General features: G+C 43.3%; 3 protein-coding genes across 4 annotated transcripts; 2 read left to right on the top strand and 1 right to left on the bottom strand.

The window, feature by feature from the left end:
* Positions 1-80: 80 nt before the first annotated feature.
* On the bottom strand, positions 81-2991 carry LOC110497180 (NADH dehydrogenase [ubiquinone] 1 beta subcomplex subunit 6). The gene is made up of 4 exons (XM_036954008.1): positions 2491-2991; positions 2017-2109; positions 1452-1496; positions 81-244 (listed from the first exon to the last, which is right to left on the bottom strand). The coding sequence occupies exons 1-4, from the start codon at positions 2668-2670 to the stop codon at positions 179-181; spliced, it is 384 nt and encodes a 127-aa protein (XP_036809903.1). The 5' UTR covers positions 2671-2991; the 3' UTR covers positions 81-178.
* A 3062-nt stretch (positions 2992-6053) lies between these two features.
* On the top strand, positions 6054-6740 carry LOC110498592 (transmembrane protein 215-like). Its single transcript, XM_021575243.2, has one exon. The coding sequence runs from the start codon at positions 6054-6056 to the stop codon at positions 6738-6740; it is 687 nt and encodes a 228-aa protein (XP_021430918.2).
* Positions 6741-7506: 766 nt separating this feature from the next.
* On the top strand, positions 7507-21997 carry LOC118936339 (PRELI domain-containing protein 1, mitochondrial-like). 2 transcript variants are annotated; one of them, XM_036954007.1, is made up of 6 exons: positions 7507-7650; positions 8950-9172; positions 10017-10242; positions 12249-12362; positions 13820-13898; positions 20360-21997. In XM_036954007.1, exons 2-6 carry the CDS (start codon positions 9081-9083, stop codon positions 20473-20475), a joined length of 627 nt encoding a protein of 208 aa, XP_036809902.1. In that variant the 5' UTR covers positions 7507-7650; positions 8950-9080; the 3' UTR covers positions 20476-21997. The 2 variants fall into 2 exon arrangements, with proteins under 2 accessions (XP_036809902.1, XP_036809901.1); XM_036954006.1 differs by lacking the exon at positions 7507-7650 and having other exon boundaries at positions 9090-9224.
* Positions 21998-22711: the final 714 nt, after the last annotated feature.

Genomic DNA, 22711 nt, shown 5'->3' with positions numbered 1-22711 from the left:
AACACTGGATCTGAATTAGTCAAATAAATGCAGCACTCTTTCCCCCACATTCTTGTCCAAATATACTTCTCTGACATGTATTAGTATTGTAAATATTATTTAATGACATGTACATCAAGTTTTTTACAACAGGGCAGGGACAAAAAGACATTGTGTAATTCTTTCAACTATGTCTTCTTCAGTGGTGACCATGGCTCTCTGGGAGGTCTGGAACAACCTCTCCCGTCTCCAAGATGGTGTCGCCCTGAACACAGACAGGGAAAATTAACAGATAATGAAAGAGTCAGTTGCTAGATGTCCCTACTCTTTCATTGCAAGGTCTAGGAAAGCTGTCTGGGAATCCAGAGCTTTTGTGGTCCGTTGTAGCTCAGTTGGTAGAGCATGACTATTGTAACACCAGGGTAGTGGGTTCAATTCCCAGGATTGCCCATATGTAAAATGTATGCACGCATGACTGTAAGTCGCTTTGGATAAAAGCATCTGCTAAATACATTATTTTGTGTTACCATAGTAGGCCACAATTACAGTGTAGTTTATATATAAGCTACACTGCAATTCAGTTCTTTACTGTAAACTGCCAAAGTGCACCATTGTGTCACATGCATCTGTTAATAAATCTATAAGCAATACATCACATTTTATTGGTCACATATACACATGGTTAGCAGATGTTACTGCAAATGTAGCGAAATGCTTGTGCTTCTAGTTCCGACAATGCAGCAATATCTAACAAGAAATCGAACAATTCCACAACAAAACCTAATACACACACATCTAAGTCTGATATCCAGTAGTTCTTCCCGGCTGTATGTAATAACACGTAAGATTTTCTGGGCTAACAATGTAAGAAATAATACAATAAATAATAAATAATAATAAAAACAAAACACAGCAAAGTTTCCTAAGGACTAGAAGTGAGGTGACCCTCTGTCGGCGCCATCTTGTCCAATCATCAATACAAAAGGAAAGGGAAAGGGGGATACCTAGTCAGTTGTTCAACTGAAATGTGTCGTCCGTATTTAACCCAACCCTTCTGCCCACCCACTGGGTACAGATGGCAGTTCAACATCTACTTTTGATTTACATTTGGTTGAGCTGTCAACTAATATGAATTTAATGTGAAATCAACCAAAAATGTCACCCAGTCATTTAGGTTAAAAGTTAGGTGAAAAAAATACAAAATTCCCCAATGACTTTTGGAAAACTAATTAGTTTTCCATGTTGACATTTGCATTTTTCGGTTGAAATGACATGGAAACAATGTATGTTTCAACCTGTTTTTGCCCAGTGGGCAGTGAATCCACTGTAACACTAAGAGCCAGTTCACAGACACAGATTAATTGTAGTCTGGACTAAAAAGCACTTACAATGGAGATTCTTCATTGTATGTGCTTTTTCATACAGGACTAGGCTTAATCCTGTTCCTATAACAACACATGAGATGTACTTACAGGGAACAGCCTGGGCTTCAGCTCCACGATGCCATAGGGCTTTTTCTGTGACAAACACACAAGCAGGACAGGTCAATGTTTTAGATTGAATTGAAGACTCTTCTATGACACATGCATGATACAACTTTCAATAGAGCAGGTATAGTGAATGAACACCAACAACACAGGGCTAAAAACTGCAATCCACTACTGTATAATAACATTTCATAAATCGGAGCGCAATTAACTTTGAACATCCAAGGTCAAACACATTATCAGTCTTCTTGACCATTAGGTCTTAGCCTTTTAAATCAAGACCTGTCTATCTAGGCAGTAGGTCAAGGGAAAGCATTAGCAATGCTGATTTTTGAGTGACACAGCCTGGCATTTCATGTCTGATTTATAGCTGGGAGGCCTGGTGTTTTAAATCGAACCAATTAGGCCTGTGAGGTGGTTGGAAGAATCCATGTGGTGTCTGGTTGGGCCAAAATCCTCTTACACTCCAGGAACAGGTTTTCCTAACAACAACATTACTACATGAATGAAAAGACAATATAATTGTTGGTGTTGAATTGATTGAACTTACAGCAACATGATACTTCACATAATAATGCACAACCCAGGCAGGGATCAGCAACCGGGTCAAGGCGAACACTCCACCAGTGTAGACTTTGTAGGTCTGGAAAGAGAGCAACACAAAGGGGACGTGTGTCACAAATGTTAACAGGTGTTGTTGATTTCTTGCTGACAACAGTTGATGCACTTTTTCGGTACAACTACTAGTTAGCAACATGCCAGTAGCTATGTTACATTCAGGTTGGCAGTGGCAAAGGTGACTGGCATCACACCAAGCATGAGAATACTAGTCAATGTGGCTATGGTAACTAGTGACGACCCATGCAACTGGCTAGGCTAGCTAGTAAACAGTAACACCGACGTCTCAAAACAAAAACATAGCACGTAGCTATCCCAAATACTAGCTAGTTAGTCATTCTAATCCAATTCACACAGTGTTGTTCGTTGATATAGTACAATGAAATGGCCAAAATGATGAACTCACGTAAAGTCTACACAGGGTCTTCGGTTCCAGAAAGCCAGCCCAGAATTTTGCCACCGGCCCGGGGGCTGTCTTTGGCAGCACGGGCTCTCTGGGACTGAGCTCTTGGTCCTTCAGCCATTTCCTCCTGAGGTTTGAAATCTGCTCTACGCGGAGCTTTTCGTCTGCTGTGTAACCAGTCATGATTAAGAAGGGCTAGTTCTTATTTTCTTGATATTCAACCTCACTACAATGACACCATGGAGGACACCGCCATGGAGTGCACAGCCAAAACTCATGAAGAAGAAAACAGTCAACGACAACGGTAACTACACATTTCCCCCCTTGGCTGAGTGTGTGAGTGACATCTACGGGACTGGAGGAGGAAACAAAACAGGGATTTTTCATGATCACTGATTTCACTGATGCATTGTGCAAAATATGCTACACACAATTGCTTACTACATTTTTTACATTCATCCAAAATGAAGGAAACCCTGTATTATGTATCCATATGCTTTTTACTATAATGGTAAATGTCTTTGTGAATTGCTATTAAGATGTCATAAACAGTGAATGATAATGAGTTTTCTGTTTGGATGCGGTTGCAGCATTATAAACTGTTGTCACCATATGACCATTCTACCACTGTCCCGAGGGCATAAGCAAGTCCTCAATCAATTGTATTTTATAAAGCCCTTTTTACACCAGCAGTTGTCACAAAGTGCTTACAGATACCCAGCCTAAAACCCCAAAGAGCAAACAATGCAGTTGTAGAAGCACAGTGGCTAGGACAAACTGTAATCTAATTTGTGCCCAGTATAAACTGGTGAGGTGTGAAACCTTAGCTACCATCAAACATTATTGCTTCAGAGGGCTTTTTCAATCATTAGTCATAACACTTAAAATACGAGCTGAAATGTTTGACATTTGTACATAATATGGGTTATATAAGGACTAGTTATAATGTGATGTATTATCAATAGTTAGTGATACAGTATAGTCAACTGTCTTGATCATCAATTTGTTAAGCAAACTATATCAATGTCTTCTGAAATATAGTGGACTTTATCAACACATCCACAAAATCATTCATCCGTATGTGATGCAGAGTGTAACAGAGTAGGTCAACTAGTGTGTAAGTTGCCATCAATACATAAATCAATGAACAGAAATAGTGTGCTCTCCTGACAGTAGTACTACAGCCAAATATATAGTTGAGTGTTCCCTCCATTCCCCGTACTGGGTTGTAAAACAACATGATTGCTTTCTGATGACGGACAGTGTCGAAATACTCACGACATTAAAAATATATAAAATACGGATATTTTATGTCACTCATCAAATAAAACCACTGACATGTCCATCTGAAATGTCTCTCTTTTCTTATTAGAATTATGAATTTATTTCCAACTGACCATAGGCTTATATATATTGGAATATATAGGCTTATATATTCCAAGTACAGAGGACATAAAGGCTTGACGTAAACTCTGTTTCAAGTGGACTTTTCCCCATTGAAACTGATGTGTGTTGTCTTTGCATTTGGATCCGATTGAAATAAGATCTACTCCAAATCAGATACGCTGTGACGGCTTTACATGTGTACAGAACGCGCCCAAGCATAAATCAATAGTGATTTATTTTAGTAGCATATCATAAGAATTGGCATTATCCAACGAAAGATATGCACCAGTCCTGTCTATGAAATGCATTGAGAATTGTTTTCAAACCAGAGTCATTTAAATGACACAGGCCCCAAATGATGCATCATTAACAGTGTCATATGCAGAGATAGTTTAGTAAACTGATAAGCCTTTCATCAGAGTCCATGAGGATTTGCACAATATAGACTTATATCAGGCGGAATTCCGAGGCCACCAAGTGTACAGTAATCCAACCTGCAGCTTCTATCTAAACCACACACTAATCAAGTGGCTGTGGTGCAACCTAACCCAAGTGTTCCGTTCCTTGCAGGAAGTTGGCACTCGCCCCGATGAGTGCCGAAGAAACCACAGAAGGTTGACGAGAGCGGATACAACCCCAATAGCAGTTAGATTAGGAGAATGGCCTCTCCTCCACCTTTATCAGTGTATGTCTCCTCTGTGTGTATACAGCTTCTCTATGAGAAGTATATACTGTATATCTTACTTTTGGACTTTGACTCTTACAGCATATTAGGAAAAAGTGAAAAAATAAAAGGTTTGTTGTAGATGTAGGATCTTTATTCAATCACCCTGTTGCAGGAGAACGTTCCTGCAATGCAGGAAATTAAAAACGTGTAGTTTTCCACTTTGAAATTTCAGACTTGATGTGTCAACCCCTACAAAATGTCCATTAACTATAATCCACATAATAATTCTAATTTCCTCTTGCTGCAGGATATTTTCCTGCTGTAGCAGACTGTCTCATATTAAAGATCCTACATCTGTTGGTCAGAGTTGTTAGAGCGATAGTGCCATTGACTTCAGAGTAAAACATGATAAAGAAAACATTACAGTGGCAATCAAACCAGGCTCTCTTTAGTTGCATGAAAATCAATGAACCCATGACCCTTTCCGTGTATTTTTCCAAAACATTTTGGTACCCCAAAATGTTTGGTACACACCCAGTTTTGATTTACAGCAAGGGGCTGGTTTTGCTACCGCCCTCCTATCATGTATCACTCAAATACGAGACCATTGAAGGAGCATCTCCGACTCCCCCATATGCATCAGACAGCACTGGGGGAATTGGCGTCTTCCTCTCTCACTAGTAGAAGCTTGACCCATGTCAAAACATCTTCCCTTGAAATTAGGGCCAGGACACACCCCGAAGCCATTTAAATCAGTCCAGAATTAGGTTCATAGGAGGTATCGTCATCTGTTGGACCAAGGTTAGACCCAGAGAGCTGATCTCGTTCTCTATATATTTGTTTGTGGTTTGGGTAAGGCACACTGTGTCTCTTGGCTAGAACCACAGAGCAGATGGAAGTGTTCGGGATGACTTTCATTCCACCTCTAGTAAGTCAGATCCTGTTCTAAAGGGTACGTGTCCATCTTCAACCTCCCTCTCCAAACACACAACCAACCACAGTTATATCTAGACAGCCTTCATCAGGCGATGCAGCACAGACCAACTACACCCAGCCTTTCCATTGAATGAATCATTCATAAAGTATGAATATAATTCATGTATGATAGAGGTTTTTCTACTAATTCAAAAGTGACTATTTTCTGAGTAGTTCAAGTGACTTGCAAAGGAAAACTGCAATTGACTTTTTGACAGGGGAAAGTTTATACTTCAGTGAATATGGCAGTTGCCTACCACCATTTGTTATGAAGTGGAGAAGGTAAGTACAACACAAACTAGTGCTGTGTAATAGCTAAGAAAGAGAGCTGAAGGCATGACATGCCTGGTTGAAAAGTGTGTTAATTAGACACTCAATGCCATTTGAGTGATCGACAGATTGCATGCGCCCGACATATCCCATCTTGTGAGTGGATTAGGGTTAGGGTTAGACTCTGGAATACAAACGTTACAAGAGGACTGTGAGGAGTGTACCGTCTCGAAGTGAGCGAACTCAGTGACGTGGAGGGCTGGACACCATGAGGGTCGACGACATGAACCCCCGCACAGGGATGGTGGTGGCCATCAGCAGCCCCTTACTGTTCTTTGGCTTCATGTTCACCATGTCGGGCATGAAGGGAGAGACCCTGGGCGGGATCCCTCTCATCGCCATTGGACCTGCCATCTGCCTCCCAGGGGTGGTGGCTATCATTCTGGCTAACAGAACCAACGGCTGCACCAAGTTCCCAACCCGGCGCCAATGTCTCAACTGCCTCTGTCGCAAGTGTAGGAGGAGGAAGCAGATGCCTAGAACCAAAGAGTCTTCCCGGGTGGCCAGAGACTCAGAGGAGCCTGATGGGGACAAGAGGACTGAGACTGGGTATAGATCTGGGGCTGGAGCAGACTCTGTATCCATTACCATTACAACAGTGAAGGAGTCTGGTCATCTGATCAATAAAGTGAACCACAACCATGATGAGGTGCGACGCTACCCAGCTAGTGCCTTGATGGTCATGGCAGGTGCCCCTAACTACAGTATCTATGATAGTAAGTCCTACTCTATGGACAGTCACTGTGGGGCCTACAGTAGTAAGGTGCATCATGTGCCTCAGCAGCAACGGAACAGTTTTGTGGTGTACTACGAGGGAGACTTCTCTCCGTACGGACCCGGTCACTGCTACACCAAACTCAGAGATTTTATGTGGGGCATAGAGACTGTGGTCTAAGTGTGGATACTGAAGCCTACTGGGGAAACCCTATTACTGGAACTCGTAAACTACTACATCTATTTAGGTGTACCTGGGACATGAATAGTAAGCCTGTTTATCATACAGATAAATAATACTGCAGTACTAATGTTGAAGCAGGTAACATAAGAAAGACATTTGCAGTATTTGTTTCATGAATGAATTGTATGTTCCCTATTTATTTTGGATTTTTATTTCATATTGTATAAATATCTAATCTAAATGGGCATTAAGATATTTCTCTAAATGGACATTTACATTTGCACTATTTTATATATTTTTGTCTTAATGATCAAGTATCTATTGCATATCTTATTCAGCAAAATCCATTTAATGCATTGGTGTGTTTGTGGTATAGTTACTAAATAAAGAAATGATGAAACGTTTTTGTGATTACATCTGCCCAGATGATGCACAAATCGACGTGAATCATGCAAACAGTTCAATCTGCACATTACAAACCTGTTACAGAGACCACTAGAAGGGGATATACCACTGCCAATGTACTGTAGAGGCTACTAAAAACAAATTATTAACAGTTTGGATGTGAATTATTACCTTACATTATTTCAAAATGTAAACTTCTCCAAGAACAGACAAATAACGAAAGATATTCCTGTTTAAAAAAAGTATACATCATGACAATGTATCTTCATCGGCGTGGTTTTCACCAATGAAGTCCAATAGAAGAAGAGAGTTGTAGTCCTATCATGAATATTCATGATTAAAGCGGTGCATTGTTGGATACCACACATGCCACTTTTGGACTAGGCAACTTCCGATTCAATGACGACTGCTGTTACGCTACTATCAAAATAGGGAACATGACGGAGGAAATCTAACTATTGGTGCACTGAAAATCCCCATAAATGCTGCGATAGTATATCAGGTATGTGAACAGTAAATACTTGCCATAGTTCCGTACAGTTTGATAACTTGATATAATCTGTATTTTGAGGAATTAGCTAGCTAAGCTACTCATGCTAACACGAAACAAAACGATAGCTAACGTTACATTTCACTCTGTGAAACTGCTAAAATTATGTCAGTAAGCTAGACAAACCCGTATAGTAGCGAATTACTAGCTAGCTAATAATTTATGTAGCCTTCATAATCGTGCATGAATTTAGTGTTTTTGCCAGCTAGGTTGCATAATAGCACGATCAGTCAATGTGACATGTTCCACAAAGACCAGCACGCTCAATCCAGACAAGTACATTGTAAAGGGAACGGGAGTTATGTTCTTGGCAATGTAGCTAGGTATTAATAGAACAAGATTAATTTCAAAACCGGTATGCTTTTTCGATTGAATGAGCAGTTTGATGGTTGTCACTAGTTACCACAGCCACAAAGTCAAAATGGTCTAGTTCGTAAAAATGAATGAAAACAAAAATGTGCTTTTTGGTCTTTAAATTAAGGTTAGTCATAAGGTTCGCAGTGTGGTTAAGTTTAGGGTAAAGCTTGGATTTTAAGGAGATAATTTGTATGAACAGGCGGGGTTTAGTGATAATTATGACTTTGTAGTTGTGGTAACTAGTGAAGACCTTGTGCCAATCGTCATCTAACGTCACAACTGTCACATGTTGCAGGGGGTCACGTTATTTCCCATGCAACCTGAGCAATGTTCCTTCTCCCCTTGTACAGTATGTGACTGAATCTGTGACAGGTCTAGTAAAGCGAACGGAGATACCCCGCAGGGTGTACTGGTCTAAGTTCATATGATACCTGTGTGTATTTGACCCAGCTGTCAGGAGATACTAAGCTAGCTACTTTTACACAGTACATCCTATTTTGTGGGACTGGCAGCATGTAGCCTAATGGTTAAGCGCATTGGGTCAGTAACTGAAAGGTCACTGGTTCGAATCCACGAGCCGACTAGGTGAATAATCTGCCAATGTGCAAGGCACTTAGCCCTAATTTCTCATGTAAGTCGCTGTTAAATTGTGTCTGTTAAAAAGTGTCTTAAATGACTAAAATGATTGAAGCTGCACATAATAACCACAGAGGGCTGTAGCTAGCCAGTAGTAGCTACAAACCTAGAGCAGAGCAACATCTTTTTGGTTCTGTTTTGAACACATACAGTATCTGATGTTATCAGACCTACATGTAGCTGAGATAAAGGTCTGTCCTATTATACCTGTTATCCTGAAATACCCCTCTCCCTCCCTCCACCTCTCTTCCTCGCCAGGGTTCAGTGTGTGCGTCAGGTGTGGATGGAGTCAGTAACATCAGAGCACCCAGCATAGTTATCACAGACAGGACAATTCGAAATAGTCCGTGTTCAGACCAACAGCCTGCACATCGGCAGGCAGGGGGAGAATGGTCAAGTACTTCTCTAACGACGTAGACATCAGGACCACGTGGGACCATGTTGTCTCTGCCTTCTGGCAGAGGTATCCCAACCCATTCAGGTACAGGACCTCGCGCTGACCTGCTTTTTATGGCGGATGCCTCAATGATTTGGTGAGATGCGCATCTAGTAGGAGAGAGAAGGGATATGCCTATTTACCATTGAGTAACAAACTCCAGACCCATGGAAAACCTGTCTGCTTTCTCCTACTATCAGCTGTGAATGTGAATCTGCACAAACAGCACCAACTGTCATTCTATAGCCAAACTGTGCATCTGCACTATTCAACCAAATGTGTTTTTGTATAATGTTCAGTGGACATTGGTACAAGTAGTCCTTATGCATAGAGTTGTACAGTTTGTTTAACTTTGCAGTCATTGTTTTTTGTTTGATATACTTTCTAAAGTGAAAGAATCGGAGTCTCCGCATCATTATGTTACTGTGGAATTGCCCTGCTCTCAATCACAATGAGATGATGGTGTCTGACGCTGTTACACAAGTTTAGAAAAAACAACAGTGAGAAGAGTTTATTAAGATGGAGAACTGAGAATGACCACAGTGGAGAAGTGATGCCAAGCTTTGTCAGATCAGAAGGAAGTGACTTAGTCAGTCAGTGGCTTCATTTAGTTTGTATTGTTAATTTCTGCTCTGTATTTAACCCAGCCATATTTTATTTGACTACTTGATTCAAGGTTTGTATTCGATTGCTAATAATCAAATAGAAGTACTTCAAATGTACAAATCTGCAACTATTTAGCAGGTTAAATTCAGAAGTACTGACAATGTTAAAAATGTGTTTGTGGAGTATGTTAAGTGTCGTGAAAATATGTTATGTTGTCTGAACAACTAGTAATTGGACCAACTGATAGCATACCACAAACATTGTGTGTGTTCCCGTGCATCAGCACCCATGTTCTCACGGAGGACGTGGTGCTCCGTGAGGTGACGGCGGACCAGCGGCTTCTCTCCAGACGCCTGCTCACCAAGACCAATCGAATGCCTCGCTGGGCCGAGTTCCTCTTCCCCTCCAACCTATCACGCTCCGTCTACATCGTAGAGGACTCCGTCGTCGACCCGGTCACCAAGAGCCTCACCACGTACACCTGGAACCTCAATCACACTACGTTAATGGTGAGGTACACCCCGACATATGCTCCGTTCTGAGTCGACCCCTAGCCCCTACACCAAGAAGTGAGTAGGGTCTATGTGTTGATTTGGAACCCAGGGATACTGGTTCCCACAGCGTAGTGGTTGGAGAATGGTGCTTGTAACACCAAACGTGTGGGTTTGACACTCATGCCAGGCACATGTAGTTCATGTATGTGTTTGTTAGTACGTGTAGGTTTCTCTGTTTTACTAGGTTGGTGGACGCTCATGTCCCTGTACTGTACACTGACTCAGCACCATGTAGTGTCTTGTATTTGTTAGAAATCCGTGTTCTGTCTTTAGGAGATGGTATCAGCACCACCACCAGACAGAGGAACACGCTGTGTTTCCCCTACTGCATCTAGCAGCGGCGCACCGCCTCTAAAAAAAGGAAACACTGACACTATTAGTATTGACTAAGATAAGAATGTATCTACGTATTAGCACACAGCCTACTATTGAACAGAGACTTTGATATGCACGTCTACATGAAAACTGCTGTCCAAATAGTGTTATTATTGCATATCTTTAGAAACGGAATGAAATATATTTTCCTCAATGGTTTAGGCTAGGTTGGTATCTGTCCCTTCATGACCTCCAGTGGTTGACCTATATTACAGCCACAAGACCCTAGACATTGACAAGAAAGTGCCCTCTGTGTTGCCCCGCCCCCCTGAGAGACTGGCTTGTTTACTGGTTGCGCTTGTTTGTTTTCTCTAGCAACCGACCGTCTCCAAGCCTACAGCACAATGAATATACTGTTTCCCAGAGAAATTCCTTCATGCTGATACCCACAATGTTTTCCATTGTATATAATTTGTGACATTTCCTAAAAAAAAATGTGCAACATTTCCACAGTCTGGCTGGATATTGGTTCAGACTGGTAAGCCCTTGACTAAAGAGACACAGACGTGAAATGTATTGTTGGTGGTTTTCTGTTTCTCAGGGACCTGGTTTGTTGGATGAGAAAGAGATGAAGTTGTGTAACCTCCTTTGAGTCAGCCGGGTGGGTGGATATCTCATGGTTTACATCTCAAGTCTCTACGAGAGTCAGAGTTCACTCCATTCTACGGTTAGCAATAGAACAAGGCTTTAATGTGAGAGACTGAATGAGACATTTTATCTCACCATACCTGGTCAATGTCAACTAGACCTACACTACAATCATACACAGACCTTTTTATGATTCAATCAACACTTTGTCCATCCCCTTCCCACTTTGTGTTCGTCTCAAGATCACCAACACTTTGTCCATCCCCTTCCCACTTTGTGTTCGTCTCAAGATCACCAACACTTTGTCCATCCCCTTCCCACTTTGTGTTCGTCTCAAGATCACCAACACTTTGTCCATCCCCTTCCCACTTTGTGTTCGTCTCAAGATCACCAACACTTTGTCCATCCCCTTCCCACTTTGTGTTCGTCTCAAGATCGCCAACACTTTGTCCATCCCCTTCCCACTTTGTGTTCGTCTCAAGATCACCAACACTTTGTCCATCCCCTTCCCACTTTGTGTTCGTCTCAAGATCACCAACACTTGACGTCTATCTAACAAGATATGGTGCTGTCAACTTGATGGATGAGCAAAGAGGAGCACCATAAGGAACACACCCACACCCCACCAGATTATGCCCTCCGTCTAGTTAACGCAAAGCGTTGTGGTGGCGTGCTAGCGAGCGCTGTCTTGTTTTGATTCCAGTAGACGGCAGCTGAAGGAGGGGATGACTCATATCACTAGACAGATGGAACAACTTTGTAATTATCTACAAGATCATATTTCAAAACAAAATGTCAGATTCTTCCAAAACAGTATGTTATTATCACATGCAACCAGTTCCTCAAAATGAAGTGGAATTGATAACTTGTTCTTCATTCATTTTGCATTGAAGTTGTTTGCTTCTTTATGTATTGTGCCCTATAGTTGATGTCAGCAAACCAACACCACCTGGTTAACAACCCTCTCTCCCCCCATCCCTTCCTCCTTTCTTTCCTAGACTGTGGAGGAGCGCTGCGTGTTCCAGGAGTCAGAGGACCGGCCTGCCTTCACGCTGCTCAGACGAGAGGCCTGGATCTCTTCTGGAGTCTACGGCTTCTCCAGACCTATCCAGGTACAGCACCGATGTAGTACAGACCAGCACAACAGAAAATACCACAGCCCCAGAGCAGCTATAGGACAGGCCAGCCCCAGAGCAGCTATAGGACAGGCCAGCCCCAGAGCAGCTATAGGACAGGCCAGCCCCAGAGCAGCTATAGGACAGGCCAGCCCCAGAGCAGCTATAGGAAGGCCAGCCCCAGAGCAGCTATAGGACAGGCCAGCCCCAGAGCAGCTATAGGACAGGCCAGCCCCAGAGCAGCTATAGGACAGGCCAGCCCCAGAGCAGCTATAGGACAGGCCAGCCCCAGAGCAGCTATAGGACAGGCCAGCCCCAGAGCAGCTATAGGACAGGCCAGCCCCAGAGCAGCTATAGGACAGGCCAGCCCCAGAGCAGCTATAGGACAGGCCAGCCCCAGAGCAGCTATAGGACAGGCCAGCCCCAGACCAGCTATAGGACAGCCCTGTCTCCCTGTATGGATAGTGTACATCCAGGACTAAAGTAATGTTCGAAGCAGACCTGGGTTCAAATAGTGTTTGCTTTCTTTCAAATACTTTGAGCGTTTGATTGAGCCTTGATTTGAGCGGGTTGCCGAATGAGTTTGGTTTTGGGACTACTCCATTGGTGACATTGCGCCAATCAGGCTCAAACAAGTGCAGCTAAATTATTTTAATGGATAACAAATACTATTTGAACCCAGGCCTGATGGCTATTGAATACATCCACGTATACGAGGCTCAGAGGACCACTACACTACAGCAAAATAGTTCAAGTACCTCACCTCCAGTTCACCTCAGGACAGACGATCCCTTTTCATCTCCAAAGCCATGACCCGTTTAAATGGGAGCAGATATTGAATAGCAGCAGTCTGCAAAGCAGCAGTACATTTGGATTTGTAGCCTGGGAAATCAATTTGAAGGATCTGCTTGCGGTCGTTGTTGGACACCTATGAGAACATATGTATATAATCCATCTATAACTAAAGCCCAGTCTGAGTTGAAAAACAGATTTTCCCTTAAGTTCCACCCAGATATTTGGTCGGACAAATCTAAGAGGCCCACAAGTATTTTCCACCTCAGCAAGCTAGGCATTCTCTCTCTCTCTCACACACACGAGAGAGGGTTTATAGGGTCGAGTAATGGCACAAGTGGAAAAGTGTCTGCAGATGCCAAAACAAAGAAATGGTCATCTTCCACCAGGAATGTTTTCTACACAAGGCCAGTTTTCTACGCAGGGTAGAAAAAAAATATTATTATTATTATTATTATTATTATTATTATTATTAGCAGTGTGGGCTAGCCTTGGCTACCCCTAGAGACAGAAAGGAAGTTGAGATGAAGGGAAAGAGAGAGAACAAGAGAGATGATAGGAGGGAGAGAGAAAGAAAGAGGGGGGGGGGTGCCCTGCTGTTCTCATGTCTCCCCATTTAAACCCTGCTGTTTCCTGTCATGTCTGTCTGCTCTGTTCCCCAGGAGTTTGGCTTGGCCCGCTTCAAGAGCAACCAGGTGAAGGCCATGAAGGGCCTGGAGTACGCTCTGTCTAACTTACACGGTACGTACTGAAGTAGGAGAAGCAGGGAACCAAACAACTTTATTTCTGGGATTTATGATGTGGTTGGAGGCGATGGGCAAACTTTTCTTAGAGGGAAAAAGTTATATTTTTGGGAGATTGTGTAATGTGGAAAATATGACGGAAAGCACCAAAAAGTATGTCAGTCTCCTCATGGCTGATTGCTGTGGTAGGAAGTGAAGTCGTGAAATTAATCACAGCTCCCACCCACCAATCAACTCTCAACACTAACCCTCTCATCATGCCTTTGGGTGAGCAGACGCCAGATCTCTCTCCCTTGGAAGTGTAACACACAATCGTCTGTGGATAATCAGGCCGTGATTGCTTCTCTCGAAGTCCTTCGCCGAGTGGAGTGATACGACGATAATGATTACTGATTTACTGCATGTCTTGAGTATGGCCATTTTCTCGTCTCGGAGATATCCCTTCCTAAAGATTGACACCTACTAGTTCCCACTCTCCTAATTGAACGAGTCTGGTTGAGTCAATGATTCAACCGTTTGTCTGTCTATGTTCAGAGGCTGAAAACATCCCATGTGACTAGCTTAAGCCGTATAGTCACAGACAAGTGTTTGGTCCCACGCGTTGCGTGACTGCGCCATATGCCACAGGGCTTTCAGGAAGTGTTCATTACCCCTTGACTTATTCCACATTTTGTTGTGTTACAGACGCAATTCAAAATGGATTAAATTGTTTTTCCTCAACCATTTACACACTACCCCATAATGACAAAGTGAAGACATGTTTTTAGAAATTTTTGCAAATTTATTACAAATGAAATACAAATCTCATTTACATAAGTATTCACACCTCTGAAGTCAATACTTTGTAGAAGCACCTTTGGCAGCGATTACAGCTGTGAGTCTTTCTGGGTAAGTCACTAGGAGCTTTCTACACCTGGATTGTGCAACATTTGCCCATTCTTTTCAAAAATCTTCAAGCTCTGTCGAATTAGTTGTTGACCATTTTCAGGTATCTCCGTAGATTTAAGTCAAAACTGTAACTCGGCCACTCGGGAACATTCATTGTCTTCTTGGTAAGAAACTCCAGTGTAGAATTTGGCCTTGTTTTAGGTTATTGTCCTGCTTATAGGACATATTTCCATTGTTGTGTCTTTGTCCCCTCTGTCTGTGTGCATCATGCCGTCACTACTCTGGACTAGGCCTCAGGTTTATTGCGATGGTAAGTACAGCACTAGGGTCTGTCACTAGGTCTCAGGTTTGTGGTGGTCAGTACAGTACTAGGGTCTGTCACTACAGCTGGACTAGGTCTCATGTTTATTATGGTGGTCAGTACAGTACTAGGGTCTGTCACTAGGTCTCAGGTTTATTATAGTGGTCAGTACAGTACTAGGGTCTGTCACTACAGCTGGACTAGGTCTCAGGTTTATTATAGTGGTCAGTACAGTACTAGGGTCTGTCACTACAGCTGGACTAGGTCTCAGGTTTATTATAGTGGTCAGTACAGTACTAGGGTCTGTCACTACAGCTGGACTAGGTCTCAGGTTTTTTATGGTGGTCAGTACAGTACTAGGGTCTGTCACTACAGCTGGACTAGGTCTCAGGTTTATTATGGTGGTCAGTACAGTACTAGGGTCTGTCACTACAGCTGGACTAGGTCTCAGGTTTATTATGGTGGTCAGTACAGTACTAGGGTCTGTCACTAGGTCTCATGTTTGTGGTGGTCAGTACAGTACTAGGGTCTGTCACTACAGCTGGACTAGGTCTCATGTTTATTATGGTGGTCAGTACAGTACTAGGGTCTTACTACAGCTGGACTAGGTCTTAGGTTTATTATGGGGTCAGTACAGTACTAGGATCTGTCACTACAGCTGGACTAGGTCTTAGGTTTATTATGGAGGTCAGTACAGTACTAGGGTCTTACTACAGTTGGACTAGGTCTCAGGTTTATTATGGTGGTCAGTACAGTACTAGGGTCTGTCACTACAGCTGGACTAGGCCTCAGGTTTATTATGGGGGTCAGTACAGTACTAGGATCTGTCACTATGGTGACGGTATGGCTACGTTCCAATATCCATACTATTGTTCCACTTGTCCAGTGCAGACTGTCTGAAGTTGATCCCTGTGCCCTATATAGTGCACTACTTTAGTCTTATGGGCCCTGGTCAATAGTAGTGTACTGCACTATATAGTACATAAGATACCATTTGACACAATAGCTTCCTCCTAAATGGTATGCATCAAATCAAAGTTTGTCACGTGCACCGAATACAACAGGTGTAGACTTGTGTGGATATTGCAACAGAGCCATGGATCTGTGACACCCTCGTGCCAAACCCTTGCTGGGGGATGTCACTCGTCTGTCTGGTAGTAGCTTCTGTAGCCACTAGGCAGCCATTTCTAGAACAAGCTCTAGTATCCACAGTAGTTGAGGAACAATGCAGTCCAGTACAGTCATGATTCCATTTGGCATCAATGTGGACAGACATGACCAGCTTTTCTAGAGCAGTAGATCCTGTATTGTGGTTCTGTAGCTGCTGCAACTACTGTGTACAAAACATTAAGAACACTTTCCTAATATTGAGTTGCACCCCCCCTTTGCCTTCAGAACAGCCTCAATGTTTCGGATCATGGACTATAAGGTGTCGAAAGCATTCCACAGGGATGCTGGCCCATGTTGACGCCAATGCAAACTGTTAAAAGTGGAAAATCCCAGCAGCGTTGCAGTTCTTGTGCACCTGGCATATACTACCATACCCCTTTCAAAGGCACTTCAATCTTTTGTCTCGCCTATTTACTCTCAGAATGGCACACACACAATCCGTGTCTCCAGGCTTCACCTATACTGATTTTGAAGTTGATTTAACAAGTGACATCACACAATTGGCCCAGTATCGTCCGGGTTAGGGAGGGTTTGGCCGGCAGGGATATCCTTGTCTCATCGCGCACTAGCAACTCGTTTGTTGGTCCGGGCGCAGTGCACGCTGACCAGGTCGCCAGGTGTACGGTGTTTCCTCTTCCGGGTTGGATGTGCATTGTGTCAAGAAGCAGTGCGGCTTGGTTGGGTTGTTTCGGGGGACGCATGGCTCTCAACCTTCGCCTCTCCCGAGTCCGTACTGGAGTTGCAGCAATGAGACAAGACTAACTACCAATTGGATACCATAAAATTTGTGAGGAAAAAGGGGTAAAAAAATAAATAAATACAAGTGACATCAATAAGGGATTCACCTTGTCAGTGTTTTATGGAAAAAGCAGGTGTTCCTAATGTTTTGTAGACTAGTACCATCATTTTGCCCCGGTTGATGCAAGTGCATGTAGGCTGAAGGAATTCTAACTTGAGATGAATGTCAAGGGGGATTTTATTTTCATGAAAAAAGTAGTTTAGCTGTGAATCATGTAGTTATGATTCACATAATATTCCACTCTAAATTGATTTGATGTAACTTCTGTGATATTTAATTTTCCTATTCAGGCGACATGAACAAAGGACATTTTGTAGTTTCATGCGTTTTTATTAATTCACTTACTCTGAGAATATAATATTTCCTCTGGGTGCAGAACCCCTGCCAGATCATTCCCCCACATAGTGGAGGATCGTTCCTAGCGTTTTTATTAATTCACTTACTCTGAGAATATAATATTTCCTCTGGGTGCAGAACCCCTGCCAGATCATTCCCCCACATAGTGGAGGATCGTTCCTAGCGTTTTTATTAATTCACTTACTCTGAGAAAATAATATTTCCTGGGGGTGCAGAACCCCTGCCAGATCATTCCCCCACATAGTGGAGGATCGTTCCTAGCGTTTTTATTAATTCACTTACTCTGAGAATATAATATTTCCTGGGGGTGCAGAACCCCTGCCAGATCATTCCCCCACATAGTGGAGGATCGTTCCTAGCGTTTTTATTAATTCACTTACTCTGAGAAAATAATATTTCCTGGGGGTGCAGAACCCCTGCCAGATCATTCCCCCACATAGTGGAGGATCGTTCCTAGCGTTTTTATTAATTCACTTACTCTGAGAATATAATATTTCCTGGGGGTGCAGAACCCCTGCCAGATCATCCCCCCACATAGTGGAGGATCGTTCCTAGCGTTTTTATTAATTCACTTACTCTGAGAAAATAATATTTCCTGGGGGTGCAGAACCCCTGCCAGATCATCCCCCCACATAGTGGAGGATCGTTCCTAGCGTTTTTATTAATTCACTTACTCTGAGAATATAATATTTCCTGGGGGTGCAGAACCCCTGCCAGATCATTCCCCCACATAGTGGAGGATCGTTCCTAGCGTTTTTAAAGCTTTACAGGGTCTCTTTATCTTAGCACCGCTCTGCCTACCCAACCTCCCACTGTGCCCGACTTTTCAGTTAATTGGGCTCCACCGCCTCCACAGGAGCGGCCAGAACCGATACACAGTAGCTCCAGTACTGTGAAAGGAGTTGGAGCAAGGATGATACAGAACTGAGAAATAGTCAAACGAGCATACCAGATGTCCAAGAAGGTTTGATCAAAGTCACGTGCGTCTGGAACGTCACCCTATCCACTATGTAGTGCACTACTTTTGACCAGGGCCAATAGGGAGTAGGGTGCCATTTCAGACAGTGTGGTAGAAACAACCAGGGCCAATAGGGAGTAGGGTACCATTTCAGACAGTGTGGTAGAAACAACCAGAGCCAATAGGGAGTAGGGTGCCATTTCAGACAGTGTGGTAGAAACAACCAGGGCCAATAGGGAGTAGGGTACCATTTCAGACAGTGTGGTAGAAACAACCAGGGCCAATAGGGAGTAGGGTACAATTTCAGACAGTGTGGTAGAAACAACCAGGGCCACCTCCTGCTGTCATTGTCCAACATCAATCAGGTTTTTATTCATAACGGAGTGTGTGAGACTGCACGTATTTCTGTTGGTGTGTGCGCTAGAGACTATCCGACTGCGTCGGTGTGTCTGCTTGTGTTTGCGACTGCGTACATACACACATGTCCGTTTGTGTGAAGCGACTAATCTTCCCTCCTGCCTGCATCTCCAGCCACGAGGTTTGCGACAGCGTCCGAGGAAGAGAAAGAGAGCGGGTGCGAGGGTTGAGCTCAAAGAGCCCAGAGGAAAGATGTGGCTTTGTGTGGAGGCCTCAGAAGCCTTCTATACCCCCCAGAGAGAGGGTGCTCTGGGGGTCAGCCAAGGCAGCCGGTCCTGGGAAGGGACCAGGGCTGTGGTTATTCTGGTCAGTGGCTCCAGACCTGCAGCTGGGCTGGGTTCAGTCAGGGGGAGACGGAGGGAGAAAGGGAGCTACAGTTACTGTAGCTTCCTCCTGTCCCCTCTCTCCTTGTCACTGTTCCCAGTACAGTTACTATAGCCTCTGTCGCCTCTCCTTGGCCCTGTTCCCAGTACAGTTACTCTAGTAGCCTCCTCCCTCTGTCCCATCTCTCCTTGTCCCTGTTCCCAGTACAGTTTATCCCCTGAGCAAAGGTTCCTCTGGGCCACATCACGCTATGCTGCCACTGACCCCATCTCTTGTAGGCTGGCCAGACTCGGTGGGCCTGACCAACTCACTGACCAAGACACTTTTGTCTAGATCTCTCTTACTGGAGTACCCGCCACCTTTTTCTGAGTATCTTTCTCTCGCCCTCTTTCCTAACTTTCATCTTAGTCTTTCTTGGCCTGTCTGACTGGATCCATTGTGCCTGCCGTGTGTGTGTGTGTCTCTCTCTTTCTCCCCCTCCTCCCTACTGGTCGCTCCAGATAGGATCTATCAGCCTCAACAACCACTCCAAGATTGGCTCCTCTCCTCTCTGACAGTCTAAATATTTTCCAGATGTTTGAAGTGTCTGTTTGAAGCATTTGGATGGCCTCCGTGTTCACAACTCACTCTGAAGAAGAGGAATGCTCTGCTTGTCTTTGTTGTGACGGTGCTAGTGTGTTGACTAGGAGACCTCTGAGGATGGTAGAGATCTACTTAACTCTAACCCCTACGTCTAAAATAATATTTTATAGGTGGATGGATAGATGGAGGGAAGATTATGATATTGTTTCACACACAAGTTTTAAAATGTATTTCCAATCAAAATCCTATTTTCCCTAAACATTTTGACCGTCACTCTAACCCCTAAGTCTAAAATAGCCTTTTTCCTTGTGGGGACAGGCAAAATATCCCCACTTGTCAAATGTTCCTTGTTTTGCTATCCTTGTGAGGACTTCTGGTACCCACAAGGATAGTAAAACCAAACCACACACACTGTTCGAGAGATTGCTGACCCAGGAACAAACCTCTGACCAGAAGTCCTGCTGGCTTCCTCATCATGACAAGAGTCCTGTTACCTGAGCCTTGTGATCTTTCCAACACACACACTTTTAGACTCAGGATATCAAATCTTGAAGTAACTCCATGTTCACATTTTGCATTCATGGTACCACCAGTTTTGGAACCGAGTTGGTTAGTTTACTGTATACACACTCACCCCATGTCTCTCTCGTCTTCTGCCCACAGGAGAGGCACCCCAGCGCCAGCCCTGCGTCCGGGACACAGTGAAGACTGCTACAGAGAAAGCCAAGACCCTGGCCTCGGCCGCCGCCCCGCAGAAACAGCCCCAGCAGTACGTGTGACAACAGGGGAACATCCACTGCCCCCGGCTGGAACGGGACACTGTGCACGCAGGGCAGGCACAAGCAACACATTCACATGCAACACACAGGCTGGCCAATTCTGATCTTTTTAAGAGCTGATCTGATTGGTCAAAATACTAATTTGTAAGGAAAAACAAATCAGAATTGAGCTGTGCATGCACACACTCTTTTAGCTGCCTTTTCATTGACTGGAAGCTTGCTTGTATCAAGGTCTTGGTGTACAGTATGTGTACAATATGTCCATCTAAACCACTAACAGCTCTGCTCCTCTGGGGTTAGGCTCTGCTCCTCTGGGGTTAGGCTCTGCTCCTCTGGGGTTAGGCTCTGCTCCTCTGGGGTTAGGCTCTGCTCCTCTTGTTTTCATTAGCATAGCATTAATACATCTCAGGTACTGATTCCCTGTCTGCCTGCCTGCCACAACCTAGGGACATGTTCAATAGGCACCAAACGTGAGAAAATGTTCTCAAACTGAGTGAAACCGAGAGAAGTATGTGGACAGCCCTTCAAATGATTGGATTTGGCTATTTCAGCCACACATGTTGCTGACAGGTGTAGAAAACCAAGGACAGTCATGCAATCTCCATAGACAAACATTGGCCTTACTGAAGAGCTCAGTGATTTAACGTGGCACCGTCATAGGATGCCACCTTTCCATCAAGTCAGTTCGTCACATTTCTGTCCTGGTCAACGAAGTGCTGTTATTGTGAGGCGGAAACGTCTAGGAGCAACAACAAGCTCACAGAAGCCCGCAACAATGTTCCAACATCTAGTGGAAAGCCTTCCCAGAAGAGTGGAGGCTGTTGTAGCAGCAAAGGGGCGGGGGGACCAACTCCATTTTAATGCCCATGATTTTGGAAGAGCAGGTGTCCACATACTTTTGGTCATGTAGGGTACTTTCTGAACTTATCCAATAGAAACACTTTTCTGTTGCAAAATGTTTTTATACGGTGTGCCATAATGAACACGACCCTGACTTGAGTAAGCTCTGGGATACATCTCTTGTGCACTCAGTGAGGCCTGTTTTGAAAAGCATAACGTGACAAATCAGACATGCCAAATAACAGTGAAGGTACCAAGACAAGCTGAAGAAATAATATAAATTCCACAACACTGGATGCATGCTGGAGTTTGAGAGTTTATCAAATAATATAAATGATTAGTAATTATTGTATTACCCTTCAACTGCGTCGTTTGACTGAATTTGTCAGTGAGGTCTACGATTGATTTGTTGGATATCTCAAGCTATATCAAATTAGGAATTTGACTTGACATTTACCAGGGACAGTTGCTGTATTTCATTTGTTTTATTGTACATTAATAATGTATTAGTCTGACATTGGTTTGTCTGTCTCTTAATATTTTTTGCTGCATTCCTTTAAGGTAGAACTAGCTATTATGATTTTGAAATCATTTTGGCTGTGATTTTTAGACTGGAGGAAATTGTCATAAGTCTTAACATTGAAAGAATACTGCACTTAAATAAACATCTGATTTAATGTTATTTGGGATACAACTTTATCTATCTTATTTCATTTAGTTTTGGTTCAGGCGTTGTAAACTACTGCATATTATTGTCATGAAATCGGGTAATGTTCAATGCCATGGTTGTCATATTCTTATGAACTAAGTCGCTGTGATGCTATTGCAGTAATCTGACAACAGGGGGCCTGAAACAAGCCTGTAGAAGTTCAGCATGCCAACTATTTAAAGGGGCAGTGCAGTCAGGGATTTATATAAGTTGGAATAATACTGTCAAATTGTCCTTTTTTAGCATGAGAGCTGTTGGAAAAGACTGCCTGAACTTATTACATTTTGCTAAGAAACTATTCTTTCTTTGACGATTTTAACTCTGGGTTTTAATTGTTACCCAGAACTGATTTGATATTGAGATGAAAACGGCTGCATTGGACCTTTATATTACTGTTTGGCCATTTTCTCCATAAATCACTTCACCGTCCTGTTTATCATTCTCTCCAGTCTCCACCAGACTAGAGGTTATTTTACATAAATCACTTCACCGTCCTGTGTTCATCATTCTCTCCAGTTTCCACCAGACTAGAGGTTATTTTACATACTATATCGCTTCACCTTCCTGTGTTATTGCATAGTAATAGGATCATTTGAAATCCCATTGAATCAAGTACTTACAACAGCCTGGACAAGCCTATCTCAACCCAATCCTCGTTGCTCCCCAGTCGTTCCATAATGGTGTAAC

The sequence above is a fragment of the Oncorhynchus mykiss genome, chromosome 19, assembly GCF_013265735.2.
Source record: "Oncorhynchus mykiss isolate Arlee chromosome 19, USDA_OmykA_1.1, whole genome shotgun sequence".
NCBI lineage: Eukaryota > Metazoa > Chordata > Actinopteri > Salmoniformes > Salmonidae > Oncorhynchus > Oncorhynchus mykiss.
Note: the sequence above shows the minus strand (reverse complement) of the source record. Positions and strands in the feature narration are given on the sequence as shown.